The 14,253-nt window shown below is 42.7% G+C and overlaps 1 protein-coding gene across 4 annotated transcripts in view; it reads right to left on the bottom strand.

The window, feature by feature from the left end:
• Window positions 1-14,253, bottom strand: part of grk4 (G protein-coupled receptor kinase 4) — a 50,261-nt gene that overhangs the window by 35,031 nt on the left and 977 nt on the right. The window contains exon 1 of one of the 4 annotated variants that reach the window (XM_019889276.1): window positions 13,362-13,712. The exons of 2 other annotated variants lie outside the window; for them this stretch is intronic. In XM_019889276.1, coding sequence (XP_019744835.1) covers window positions 13,362-13,413 — 52 coding nt within the window. In that variant the 5' untranslated portion in view covers window positions 13,414-13,712. Of the gene's footprint in view, window positions 1-12,761; window positions 13,117-13,361; window positions 13,713-14,253 lie in introns of those variants that run through there. One more of the 4 variants, XM_019889275.1, reaches the window with a different exon arrangement.

Raw genomic sequence — 14,253 nt, 5'->3', positions numbered from 1 at the left:
ATATATATATATAAAAATAAAGCTATCCTGAAATCAAAACTACAGCTTGGAAATTACACACAAATAATATAAATAAACCAATGGAGACAATCGTATAGCCTCCGTGCCTACACGAAGCCTTAAATTTAATCGTAAAATGTTCATCAGAAAACCAATGTCATACCAAAGCGAAATCTGAAAGAGTTTTTGAGCAGCATTACTGGCAAAGTCCTCAAAGTCACTGCATAGTACAGCGCCACTTTCTTCACAGCTCACTTTTATTTTGCACTGCCATGTGGTAGGAGTCACTCACCCATCTGACGAACACATGTCACACGCTGATGCTCAGCCTCAAGTCCAGAGAATCCAGACTGAGCATGCCAGCATGCCGTCAGTATTTACATCTTCAAACAAATATGTTTGGGGGCGGTTGAGCTGCACACTTGGGACTTTTACAGTTCAATACAGTTTATTTACTTAATGCGTGGAGTAATGTTCCTGAACAGGCATCAATTAAAAAAAGAAAGAGTGAAGGGAAAACTAAGGAGTCATCATTGTGCAATCACATCAAAGGTTAAAAAAAAATCCATCTGATATTTTGTGTGTTTTTTCTTTATTTTTTAGTAAAACCTTCAAGTAGGGTTCACGCACGCCATTCACCACATTGCCAATGACGAGTCGAAATGGGCGGTGGTCTGGTAAATGTTTCTGGTATTCGCCACTCCGGCGGAAGGCCGAATCTTCTGTCAAAATTTCCGCAGCAAAACCTGCATCAGAGGTCAGAGTTGGGTACTAAGTACAAATGTCTATACGCAAACAATGCAAATAATCCACCAATTTTCTTTGTAGCCACTTACACAGATGATTGGTTACAGTATTAACACAACATTGCTGGCATAAAAACAAGAAAAAAAACCACACCACTTGTCAATGCAAGCTTTGTCAAACACGTCCATCTATGAGCAGGTGTGCTCATCAATTGGCACGCGACACAAAGCTGTTGCCTGTTGGCGTTGCTTCGAAGCACACTAATTATCCAAAACGACTCTTGAAACAACATCAATGATAATTGCCACAGACGGAAACCGCCGAAGTAAACGTAGCACAATTTAGTTTTAATTTGAAAGTACTTTAATTTGGGAAGTGATGACAGTCCCACAGTGACTTGTCATGTCTGTAAATGGGTTTTGCATGGAACTCAAATTTTTGCTCATGTTTCTCCTCTGAAATGCCATTTTATTGCATTTTATTTTTATTTAGCTACCACTGAGAAGTGGAGTTAAGCGCTCTTGTTTAACTTTTACAATGTTGTACTGTATGAAATTGGTTTATTGACCATTTAAGATGTTTTTTTTTACTGCACCAAGTAGAATTTCCTTCATTCATTCATTCATTTTCCGATCCGCTTTATCCTCACAAGGGTCGCGGGGGGTGCTGGAGCCTATCCCAGCTGTCTTCAGGCAATAGGCGGGGGACACCCTGAACCAGTTGCCAACCAATCGCAGGGCACACAGAGACGAAAAACCATCCGCACTCACACTCACACCGAGGGACAATTTGGAGTGTTCAATCAGCCTGCCATGCATGTTTTTGGAATGTGGGAGGAAACCGGAGTACCCGGAGAAAACCCAAGCAGGCCCGGGGAAAACATGCAAACTCCACACAGGGAGGCCGGTACCTCTGCACTGTGAGACAGACATGCTAGCCACTGGCCCACCGGGCCACCCCCAAGTAGAATTTCTGATACTTAATTTGAAAGATTTTATTGTATCTGACGCAGGAGATTTTAATGTACTTTGTTATTTGGTGCTGCAGCAATCATTTTCCAAAAGATTTTGTTGACTTGGTTTAAATGCTGCTGCACTAGACCCGTGTGTGTGTGCGTGTCTCTCTCTCTATCTCTCTCTCACACACGCACACGCGCCCGCGCACACGCGCACGCACACAGGTATTATGTTGGGATAATTCAAAAAATCAAAAATAGAAATTAGAGAATGGATGTGCTCAGTTTTTTTGTTTCTTAATACACTGCTGCGGTACCGGATAGAGACTACTAGCAGATATTCAAATCAAGCGTCTTGGACTCAGGTACAGAAAAATATGATCGCAAAATCCCTAAGTAAATATTAGATAACAGCCCATGTCCCACACCCTGCAATGCTGGAGCTCCAGAGAGGACGGCTTCAGCGCTCACCAAAAAACAAAATTTAAATGGTAGGAAATGAGACCGGGTCACACATAGTTTAGGGCCATTGTAATGTGAGCAAGCTCACGCACGCAGGCACAATGGAGCCTGGCCGTGATAAATGAATGGCTTGTTGCTTTTCCAATGGCTCTCACATGCAGCGTGTGATTGGCTAGAGTAGCCCCTGATAAGGAAAACATTAGCTGTGAGTATCTCTGTTGCCTATTCAAAGTACAGGCCCGGTGTTTGCTTAAAGTAATCCACGTGTATATTCACAGTGGAAGCCAGCGAGCGAGAGGAAGACAGAAACGTGAGTATCAGGCAGCACCGCTCCTGCTAATCCTCACGTCTCTCGCTTTTCCCTTTCTTTTTGTCTCCTCGCAGCTTTGGGCTTCCCTCCCCCATACAGACACCTTTTTGCCCTTTACCCTCAGTAATTCTTTGTGGCCAGGCTTTTCCTCCACTTCATATGGCCCTGACTGAAAGTGTCTGCCGAACGCAGAAATGTGAACAGCATTACAAGGGGGAATAAGAAATAAACACAGTGGCATTACTCTGCTGAATGTGACAATGGCGTTCAAATTATTAAGGAACACTCTCCCATCCCTTGATTGCATAGAAACAATTCTCAATCAACTCATCAATCCCTACAACCATTTTAAGATGCTCGGGAGACCTATAATGCTCATGTTCCTCAACAAGAATTTGCTGGCATTTACTTGCCATTAACAGAGGGAGGTTGCACTGCTGTCACCATTCTTGTTTTAAATATGCTGTAAACAAAGGCCATAAAATAAAGACAATGGAACCTTTTCACGGTGGCGTCAGAGCACTTCCGTTCAGTCACTTCAGGATGTCTATTAGCTTCCCACTACCTCTATTTGCCAGCTGACTAACAGGTAACCAAAGTCAACAACCAAACTAAAGTATGAGCAATGACATTTCACTAATGGCAACAATCATTCTATATCTAAGGTGGAAGTGTGCATCAGTGCAGCATTTTTTTTTTTTTTTATCTCTCATCCAGATGATTCTCAGAAAACATAGCCTGCTTCAGCCTGCATACCGTGACCAAAAGTCAATATTTCAATCTCACCAGATTTCACTGTTCCCAAATAGGGTTGAAACAAATCCTCGAGTAATTTGGGTACCTCGGTTAAAAAACACATTTGAGACATTTTTCTGACATCATTGTCTTGGCACGCTTTTATTTTGAAGTTGTTCCCGGCAGCATGCTGCGGATTAACTGCTGACAAGACTCGTCTTCCGGGCTGTGTTGTTTTTTTTTTTGGGGGGGGGCGGGTATTTCTTGCCATCACAAACTACTGCTATGGACGACAAAAACACAATGTTGTCTTGAGATAATGTTCAATCACTGATTGAGGGGACGAAAAAAAACACTACTTCATTACATTGGCACTGTATTGTGTGCTGCCTGGTGCCAGCCACGAGCAACGCTAACGGCGCTAAACTTAGAACTTAGCGATTCTGCACACTTTTAGTCTGACAGCCCAAGACAGTTGCCGTTCCTACTGATCACTTTCTTTATAAACCAGGATTACTCAAGTGTGTTGTTTTGAGCCCGCAAAATCACTACTTTGGTTCCAACATCACTTCGTCACATAGACCAAAATCTATGGCGAGGGCCTTATCTAAATTCTCACAAATGTTTCAAGAGAAGAAAATAGTGTCCGACTATGCACCGTTTAAATTCAGGTAGAAAATTGTGATTATCTTAAAATGAAAATCAGTTGGCCGTGTATTTAGTGGAAATGTGTTTTTTTTCACTTCAGTATGTTTACCCAAGTAAAAATATCTTTTTTTTTCTCTGAATACCCGATTATTCAATAGAATATTCAGTAAGATATCCAAATACTAAAATATTCAATAACTTTAGGCCTATTTCCAACATTGCCTATATAATGAGGTGATTTATGGAAAAAAAAACGTACTCGGATGTGTGCTGTTGTTTGTGTGTGAATGTATTTTAAGCAATGGAAAATAGCCGTCACTACTACTTTCTACTTTCTGTTTGCAAATAGTTCAAAAGAGACTACGGTACAAATGGAGTTCGAAAGTTTAATAAATCAGACAAAGATTGCAAAGCACTCTGTTTCCAGTCTTTTTTTTTTTTTTTTATCCCCCACAACCAAAAATGCTTTGGTTACAGGGTACTTGGCTGAAGCAAATCTTTCATGGGAGTAAAAGAATAAAGGTTGAAAACCACTGGGTTACAGTATGGATAAATGGATAATCACAACCTTGCATGTCGAGACACATTGTTTACTTCTGCCAGAGGCGGCATGTTAACACTTCTTGTTATGACCCGTGAGTGGATGAAACCGCGAATATTGTGTCATGTCACTATAACATTAAGCACAGTACGTCTGTTCATGTATCCCCTTATTTCTGATTCACCGAAAGTAGCATAGGGCTAATTGGCATGAGACAGGATAACCCCATTAAAACGGACAAAAGTCAGGTGAACTGAACCAGTAAACTGTCACAATATGTCTCCTTTAATTGCAAGAGTCACCAGAGGCAAAAGCAGACAGGCCAGAGATGTTTGGGAGTAGGTCTCACACGAGATTAGTACATGCAGTTTCTCATTTAAAGAGACACATAAAGGCCGTGCTCACGGCTACACACGCACACTTGCTCACTGCAACTTCTGCAGTGTTTTGCAATCCCTTTATTTTGCTGAGCTTTGTCTCTCTGTTCATGATCATGTATTCCATTAAGTTTGGAAACTAACCATTGTTTGTGTCTACACGGGGAGACGGGGGAAGTTAGGACGAGAGCACGCTGCGAAACTACTCAACTTGAAAGAGCTGGGGCTGGACTAAGACCAAACCATGCGGTTAATCATCTCTATGTTGTGTACAGTTGTGTGGGAGCCAACTGGCTGAATTCATGGGCGCACTGCTTCTATAGCACGGAGCCCTTCAAAATGGAACAAAAAGCACATTGACACCTCAAGGATTATCTTTGATGACATGACCTGACATTTTCTTCATGAGTGACATGAATAAAATTTCAGTAATTAGAGTTGGCGAGAACACTGACAATTTGGAACAAATGAAAGTAATCACATCCATAAATTATACCAACAACGTATAGCAAGTTGGGACAGGCGTGTTGGACTGGTTAAGAATGTGCCCTGTGACAGAAGGACTGAATTCTCCCAGCAAGCAAACATACTGCAATATGGTGTGTGGGAGTGAACGAGCATGTTTTATTCCCCTGAGCAAGGCACTTCATCCTGCAACTGTTTCCAAGAAAGCTGCGCCCTGCTCCAGTGTCAACATGGTGTGTGCAGACTGCAGTCACTATGATGGGTCATTACATACTCATTTAACATATGCATGTAAATAGCAACAGCCAATTAAGACAGCCGTACACCAAGTGACGTGACTGAACTAGACAGAACATTGCAATCTCCAACATGTTACAGTTGGTGGAGGATGCCAAACTCCCTGCAATAAAAAAAAAAATTTGGTTGCAAATCTTTCCACAATGCAACCAGAGATATCTAACAGATTGTTAGCAATGCTAGCCTCATTTATTGCCTGCATGAAAAAAAAAATTGTGAAAGCTCATTTGATATAACCTGACAACATTGGCGGTTTTACATCGTCACACCGATTCAATGCGGAATTGAAGCCAAACGAGTTGCAGCCTACTACATACTTATTAAACTAGTTTTAAAAATGCACACATGGACATGACACAACGCAAATAGTTCAGTGGCAGTAAGGCTGGCTTTGGGCTGCTTTCGCCTCCTTTCCACTACATGGCAGCTACTACCAGATACTACCCACTATTTCCAGTGCTGATCCACGATTATATGGATGATGTAAACCTCAGCTGCGTCACTGTAACGTTTATGGATGCACAGCTAGGCATGACAGAAATAACCACAAATGAATGTTAACTTACCCCGTTGCTGTGCTTCAGCTCTAGACACTGCAGCATTATTCTCGACAGCCTCCACTCTCTTGCAGCGGTTAGTAAACCTGCTAACCTCACTCTCCTCTCAAATTAAAAGCTATCGGTACTCCTTATTGTGTACTGTATACATATGCAAAAAGGTAAACACAGGATACCCTCATTCTCCTCCACTGTTGTTGGGTGTGAGCATGCGTCATTTGGACTGATGCGTTCATGTGGCTTGGTAGTACAGCCAGAACAAAAGCAACACAGATAGGCCCTAATTTTCAATCCATCACATTTGTGCTGCAAAGCAAACATGCTAACCACATCCACCACCATGTCCCACCTTTAGTCGTTTTGGCTGAAAAATGCAGATCTCGGCAGTCAACCTATTTCTCCAAAGCTGCCTATATGCAACAAACTCAATGCATACTCAGGTTCATTTGTGCGTGTATTGACTGGAAAATGACTCCCATGTGAAGATACACTCACAAAGCAATGGCCTTTACGACCCTCAACTAGCGGAAACACCCCAGAGTGATGACAACGAATGTTAGTCTGGTTTTGACCACAAAACTAATAAAAGCAACGCTGGCTAACGTCACAGGAAACCCCTTACAAGTTGTTCGAGGGGCCAACAGTGGTGGTGGGCAGGGAGATGTTCGCCACACATGCAGTAAAAGGTACCGTAATTTTTGGACGACAGATCACACTTTTTTCTCCTGCAACTTATGCTGAAGCGCAAGTTGTACATTTTAAAATTAGACCTTGGAAACCAAAATCCCCATTCCCCTCAATGGTGCATTCCAGTTGAGGGTGCGAGCATGTAGGGTGTCCCAACTCTCCAAAGTGCGCCCTGCCCCTGTGCGCCCTTCTTCCACAAATCATTGCAGATTTGACCAAAATAACTGGAAAAGAGTGACGTTCGGTGGAATTACTATGCCCGTGCCGAAAAAAGTTTTTTTTTCAAGTCTATGTATTGAATGATTGTATATTTTATCATTTGCACATGTGCAATTTCAGTCAAAGATTTGAAGTCACCTATGTCCAAGATCATGCGGGCGACCACTAATAGCACGTCACAAATCCAAGCCTGGAGCCATTGCTGCCATTGACTGAGAGACTGAGCCCGAATTTTCACTTTACTACTACCTTACTTCAGTTTCAATATAATTTTAAGCAGTAACATTGCCAAAACATCAATCGGTATTGCCATGTTTGATGAGACAGATCCAACACAGTGGGGCAAACCGATGATGTAACCTGCACTTTCCCAGTTCTGCAATTTTCTCACAGTTGTAACCTCCGCTCTCCAACACTACGTGTACTTCTACGTGGCATACACTTTATTGAGGACCGTAGGGTGCAGAAGAAGTAGAAGATGAATACAATATAATACAATACATCCATCCATGTTTATATCGCTGTTTGAAAAAATAGATATTTTCGGTACATGTTAAATATCCATCCATTTTCCGATCCGCTTATCCTGACAAGGGTCGCGGGGGGTGCTGGAACCTATCCCAGCCGTCTTCGGGCAGTAGGCGGGGTACACCCTGAACTGGTTGCCAGCCAATAGCAGGGCACACAGAAACGACTAACCATTCGTGCTCACACTCACACCGAGGGACAATTTGGAGTGTTCAATCAGCCTGCCATGCATGTTTTTGGAATGTGGGAGGAAACCGGAGTACCCGGAGAAAACCCACGCAGGCACGGGGAAAACATGCAAACTCCATACAGGGAGGCCAAAGCTGGAATTGAACCCGGTACCTGTGCACTGTGAAGTCGGCGCGCTAACCAGTGGACCACCGGGCCGCCACATGTTAAATCTCACAATAATACTGATATCCCAATATTCAGCACCCATATCAAGAGGTGCAATAACCAACCAGGATTCTGCCTTTGTGTGTGTGTGTGTGTGTGTGTGTGTGTGTGTGTGTGTGTGTGTGTGTGTGTGTGTGTGCGTGTGTGTGTGTGTGTGTGTTGTGGGACTGGAAATGGAACAAATGGCATATTTGTAAAATTTCCTAATCAGCAATAAAAGACTTTGCAGTTTTCAGTGTGCCTTTTAGGTCCTATTTTAGGACATATTTGGAACTGAGCTCATGTTCTTAAAAAGACAAGAAGCTAAAGGCCAAAATAATCCAAAATAATGCATTGCAACCACCTACCCTTTTGGTCTGTTTTGACTAAGAGGTCCAACTGGAAGGAGCAGTCATGGTGGGACTATGTCGTCATCACCACCAGTTTCTACAGCTGCTGTTTTTGTAACGCACAGCTGAGTGTAACAAATAAACACCGGCATTCAAAAGGAATTTTGCACAACTTTGTGAACCATTAAAACAACAAAGGTAAATTCCTGGAAATTGGTAAATGTTGAGCTTGAGACCATCCTGCACCCCTCAGCCCAAAATGCTGGAACCCTATCTGTCATTGTATTGCTTGCCAAAATCAGGAACAAAAATAGTCGTGGAGTTGCAGTTTATGACTTTGAATTTTATGGTCATTATAACCTGGCAACGCCCACAGAAAGTATAGATATCTGACAAATAGATGTAAATAAAATGTGTTTATCATTTTATGTTTACTTTCAATAAGGGGAAAAAACATCGCATAGTCGTATATCTTGTAGAGTCAACATGGCAATGTACCAAACAGCCACAGCTTGAACCAAACCCTTGTAAACAACTACTCTATAATATCTAGATAAGAAAGTCTTAAAATACCGTATTATTATTACTATTATTATTAGCAGTAGTAGTAGTAGTAGTAGTATTTTGTGAAATCAAAAGGACCCTCAAACAACTCTCACAAGTGCTCGGGAGGGAGGATTTTCTTTTCTACAGCTCAAACATTTGAGACGTCACACCACCATCTGTTCTGATGCAGGGGTGCTGTGCTCAGTCAGGTGCCGCAAACTACTGTAAACCGTCGCAGCTGCAGGATGAACTCCAATCACACAGTTTCTAAAAGATCTCGTTTGCTTTTAACGGAGTTAAGGTACTATTTCAATTTCAGGCATCTATATTAAAACAACAAAGAGATTATTCAAATTTCAGTGACTTCTCTCCACAAACCAAGATAACAAAAATAATAATAAAACAATTATGAAAAGGTAAAATTGTGACGTTCAGATGTTGAATGCTTGGCTGATGCTCAGGCCCTTTTGTGGTACAGTCAAACCTCCTTTCAGCGTACCCCGTTTACTTTTCCACCCCTATAACGTTCACATTTCAAAGTCCCGATTTCACGTAATACATTTTCCATTTGTTGATTTTGCTTACAACAAACATCTTTAGAATGTAAACTTCATTATAACGACCAGGTTTTTTGCACAAAGTAGTGAACTAATCGGCAAAGTTGACGATTTCGACAATCATCCATAATGGCAACAAAATCATGGCAGAGTTCAAGACCAACAGATTGTAAAGATGATCATAAATGGCTTCGGGGCACGGGACACTCTGAATTGGAAAACAGGCACTTTTCATTTGCTGTTTTCTGAATGTTTTCAGAAATGAAGTAGGAACTCTACAGTTGTTTGTTTCATGTCTAATAAAATATTTTTTTCTTCATACTGTATACATGTATTTGTAATTGACATGTTTATATTGTATTACATGTTCATGTTTTTACATTTATAAATGGTCATACGGTATTATACATCGTAGTTGGCGGACATTTTATTGGAAAATGTGACAACGAACTAAACGGTAGTTTGTTAACATACAGATTCGTTGTGTCCCGTGGCCATCTGTATTCCAACAAGTACAGCAGCACATAGTGCAGTGTCATCCATCCATTTTCTGCAGCACTAATCCTCACAGGTATTTGCTTAGGCATAGCTCTGCTCAGCTGCCCCGGCATTTTTACATCTTTTCGCCCCCTGCCAGACCTGAAAACAATCCGCAGAGGTCCCACTGCATCTCAAGCGCAATGTTGAAAGTGCAGTGAAAAGTCCTTGGAACTCATTAAATTTGTACGGTAATGCAACATCATTTAAATCCAGATGATTGTAGTATCCAACAATGAAGGTAAAAAGTAGAGGTCAAAAAAGTCAACGGCACGGCTTGGTCGTCTTCACTCTCCGACAGCCGCCTAAAGCAGGCCGCCTAAAGCAGGCCGTCTCCGAGGCGATACCGCGGCCGCCGGGCCGGTTTACGCCAAAGGAAGCCTTAACCCCGGTTGGTTCTAATTCAAGTGAATGGCACTTGTGAACATTTTTTATCACAAGTTTCTATATTTATAACTAATAGTGTTTTTAGAGTCGAGGTGGCTTTCAACTGGTTGGATTTGGGTGTATTTTAATGAAGCTTTCAAGAGGAGCCCAAGTATCGGCACATTTTGCATGATCAGACCAATAAAAATGTCATCCTTTATCCAATATCGGTCCGGTAATTATCGTGCATTACTAATTTGAAGAATACAGTACAATAGAAACACTCTAACACCGTTAATAAGGTTGTTGTAAAAGAAAAGAAATTGAAAATTTGAAAATTGAAACAGAGGAAACTGAACCACACGTTGCATAGTCGCCGAATCTGACTGACGGTGGCTGAAATTGTTTTCCTCCCATATGGAATGCTGCAGCTATCCAAACACAAAGTTAACAGGAATTTGTAAATTTTGCAAAGCCATATTCACTGGACAGTGAAGCGCAAATGGCGTAAAGTCCTCAGAGCTGGAGCAAACAAAACCTCTGCATTCCTGCAAAACAGTTACTTTGGAGAAAATGTTTTTAACTGCTGGACTGACTGTCGCAAGAATGCTTTCACATCTTTATTCTGACCATGTTGACATGCTCACATTTCCCCAGCATAATCAGCAGTCATGAAAGTTTTGTCAAAATGGCATTTAATCCTGCGTACAAACATGAAAAAGAATAATTGAAATATTTAATTTGAGAATCAAACATTTTTTTTCTCTTCACACCTTACGGGTGGGGTTGATGACACTGACTGGATGAGCCAAGTAAACTTTCCACTGCTACCACTGGTTTGCAGTTGCAGAAAGCTTTCTTGGTGGGTTCCACACGAGGGGTTTGACTCGTCATTTCTCTCTCCACAGCAAGGTCGGAGAGGTAGAGCACACACTTCATGACACATTAGCAGGACAAAATTTTGCAGGGGCATGGGATGGAACACAGCGACTGCAGTTGAGACCAATTTCACACACTACACTTCTGGAGGATGAGAACATTTCAGTTCACTTAATTTTCAACAAAAGGATAAACTGCTATAAAAAAAAATCTTAAAATATTCAATAATTAAAATGAAGAGTGACAAGGGTTTACAATTTGATTCAGCTTGAAAAAAAATAACGGACTGATGATGACAGACGGGTGCCTTGGCTCCTGACGAATGACAAACCGGAAAAATGTTGTAAATTGCCCACCTCTGCAGGTCGCCAGATATCTTCCTTGCCGTCTGCTTTCAAAGTGCCCGCATTTGGGGGACACATCAAAGAAAGTTCCCCCATTTCCCGTTTGCTCGCAACGACTGTGTGATACCAATTGTGAGAATTTATCCACTTATTGCGCTCAGGGCTCAAATGAACAACTGGGCCAATGGCATCTCTCTGTGTGTGTGGAAATTGTAATCTTGCAAAATAATTTTTTTATAGCTGTACCTGTAATCTGATTACATTGTTTTTTTCTGTAACCGTAATGAAATACAGTTACTTTTTTGGTATTCTGAATACGTATTGCCAGTACATATTTTCCGTTCCTCCCCAAGCCTGGCTATATTTACTATACTGTATATCAAATTTAGCAGTAGGCATCCTTCTCACTGTCATCCCCAATTGGAGGCCATCTGAGGTCTGAGATGAAGACCAAAGTATAAATGTATACATAGCAATGGGCAGTGAGGAACCTCAATTGCACAATGCGAGTACTTGCTATCAAATACAAGTGAGCAGCTCATCCATTACCTTCAAAGACACTCTGATTGGATGAGAAGCACATTAGTGCAACAATAATACACTCCCTCACCACCTCCTCCTGTGCTGCACACCCACTCAGCGCCCCCTCTCGCGCTCTGCCATCTTCTGCAAACAGATGCACCCTCGCCTGTGATCCTCCACCTCCAGGTGAGACCCCGATCACCAGCCCACGGAGCACTATGCAAGCTCGGGCTGTACAGCTGGGCCCTCTAAAGCCCCCAGATCCTTTCAAACCTGCACTTCAGGCAGTCAATTTAAGTGGCACACCTCTGAGTCAAATAGTACCAATCAGCTAGTAGCAGGCAGGTATACAGAGGGCTTGCTTCGAGCCCCCTGATGGTGATGTCACCACTCGTGTAACAGATCATTAAATATGTGCACCATCAGATGTAAACACACATTTTTAAAAGCCGTTGGTGCATGTGTGGAAAAATGCGCTCGGGCCGCTGCAATGCACCGATGCTGCAAACACTCCCTGCCTTGTTCACCCCCCTGTCAACAGGGCCTAAACCTGCCCGCTTAATATTGGTCTTGTTAAGGGTGACAACAGCTGGTTTGATTTCAAGCAATAATTGTGAGGACACCACGCAACTCGCAGGTATGCATTTGAAAGCAAAAAGCCAACAAGGAGCACATGAAGGAGAACCTGGAGGGAACCGGGCTCGTCCTCCACTACAAGGCTCAGCGGAAAAAAAAAACATATGACTGTCGCGCTTACCTTCTCTCGCCTTGAGGAGAACCGTGTTGGCCACGATATTTTCAATCTCCATTGTCACAGTGTGGTTCCCGTGCAGTCGCGATACATTTCACTCAGCGGGGGGAAAAGACCTTCGTTGTTTTTTTTCACTCGTTGGATTAAACGTGCGGATGGCTGCGAGGCAGCGGCACGCGCACGGGGAGGAGACCGAGGCGCTCGTGCATAGTAGCTAGCTTAATGGTGCTTGTCCTTTCTCTCCATTACATGTTTGGGAAGCTGTGGACGACTACCACGGGCTTGTTAGCATTCACAGCCTACCTCTCTTTCCTTCTCTCCGCCTGCCTTCCTTCCTGCTTCGATTGTCTCTCCTCCCTCTCCTTCTTCCTCCTCCCCCCTCCTCTTCGCCCCTCCTCTCGCCGCCGAACAAACCAAAAAGATCCCACCATTCAGTTTCGCTTCATTGGTCAAGCAATAATTGTGAGGACACCACGCAACTCGCAGGTATGCATTTGAAAGCAAAAAGCCAACAAGGAGCACATGAAGGAGAACCTGGAGGGAACCGGGCTCGTCCTCCACTACAAGGCTCAGCGGAAAAAAAAAACATATGACTGTCGCGCTTACCTTCTCTCGCCTTGAGGAGAACCGTGTTGGCCACGATATTTTCAATCTCCATTGTCACAGTGTGGTTCCCGTGCAGTCGCGATACATTTCACTCAGCGGGGGGAAAAGACCTTCGTTGTTTTTTTTCACTCGTTGGATTAAACGTGCGGATGGCTGCGAGGCAGCGGCACGCGCACGGGGAGGAGACCGAGGCGCTCGTGCATAGTAGCTAGCTTAATGGTGCTTGTCCTTTCTCTCCATTACATGTTTGGGAAGCTGTGGACGACTACCACGGGCTTGTTAGCATTCACAGCCTACCTCTCTTTCCTTCTCTCCGCCTGCCTTCCTTCCTGCTTCGATTGTCTCTCCTCCCTCTCCTTCTCCCTCCTCCCCCCTCCTCTTCGCCCCTCCTCTCGCCGCCGAACAAACCAAAAAGATCCCACCGATTCAGTTTCGCTTCATTGGACATATGTCACATCGGTCACCTAATAATTGTCAAAAATAAATAAATAAAAATAAATTTTAAAAAATAAATAAATAAAAAAACCTCATCATTGTCAATCATTTCTTCAAATATAAAAGAAATTGAAATCCGTTACAACCCCCAGAAATAACCACATAATTTAGTTCTATGAGAAAAATAATACTATAGTATGAAACATTAATATAAAAACCTTAGAGACTTAAAGAAATGAACTGATTTTAACAAGTATAATTAAACTGTGGTATGTGTGTTGGCGTGTGGCTTTTAGGAGCGTGGCCAATACTCAATGACATCAAGAGCACTGATACCAGGTCGGGTTTGCTATTTACCACGCGGTAGTGGGACGAACACCGAAGGAGCAGAGTAACGTCATGAGGGATGACGAAATCCAATTTGTTTTCGACATCTTAAAATCGCACTTAATTTGGG

The sequence above is a fragment of the Hippocampus comes genome, unplaced genomic scaffold, assembly GCF_001891065.2.
Source record: "Hippocampus comes isolate QL1 unplaced genomic scaffold, H_comes_QL1_v1.1 scaffold86, whole genome shotgun sequence".
NCBI classification, from domain to species: Eukaryota; Metazoa; Chordata; class Actinopteri; order Syngnathiformes; family Syngnathidae; genus Hippocampus; species Hippocampus comes.
Note: the sequence above shows the minus strand (reverse complement) of the source record. Positions and strands in the feature narration are given on the sequence as shown.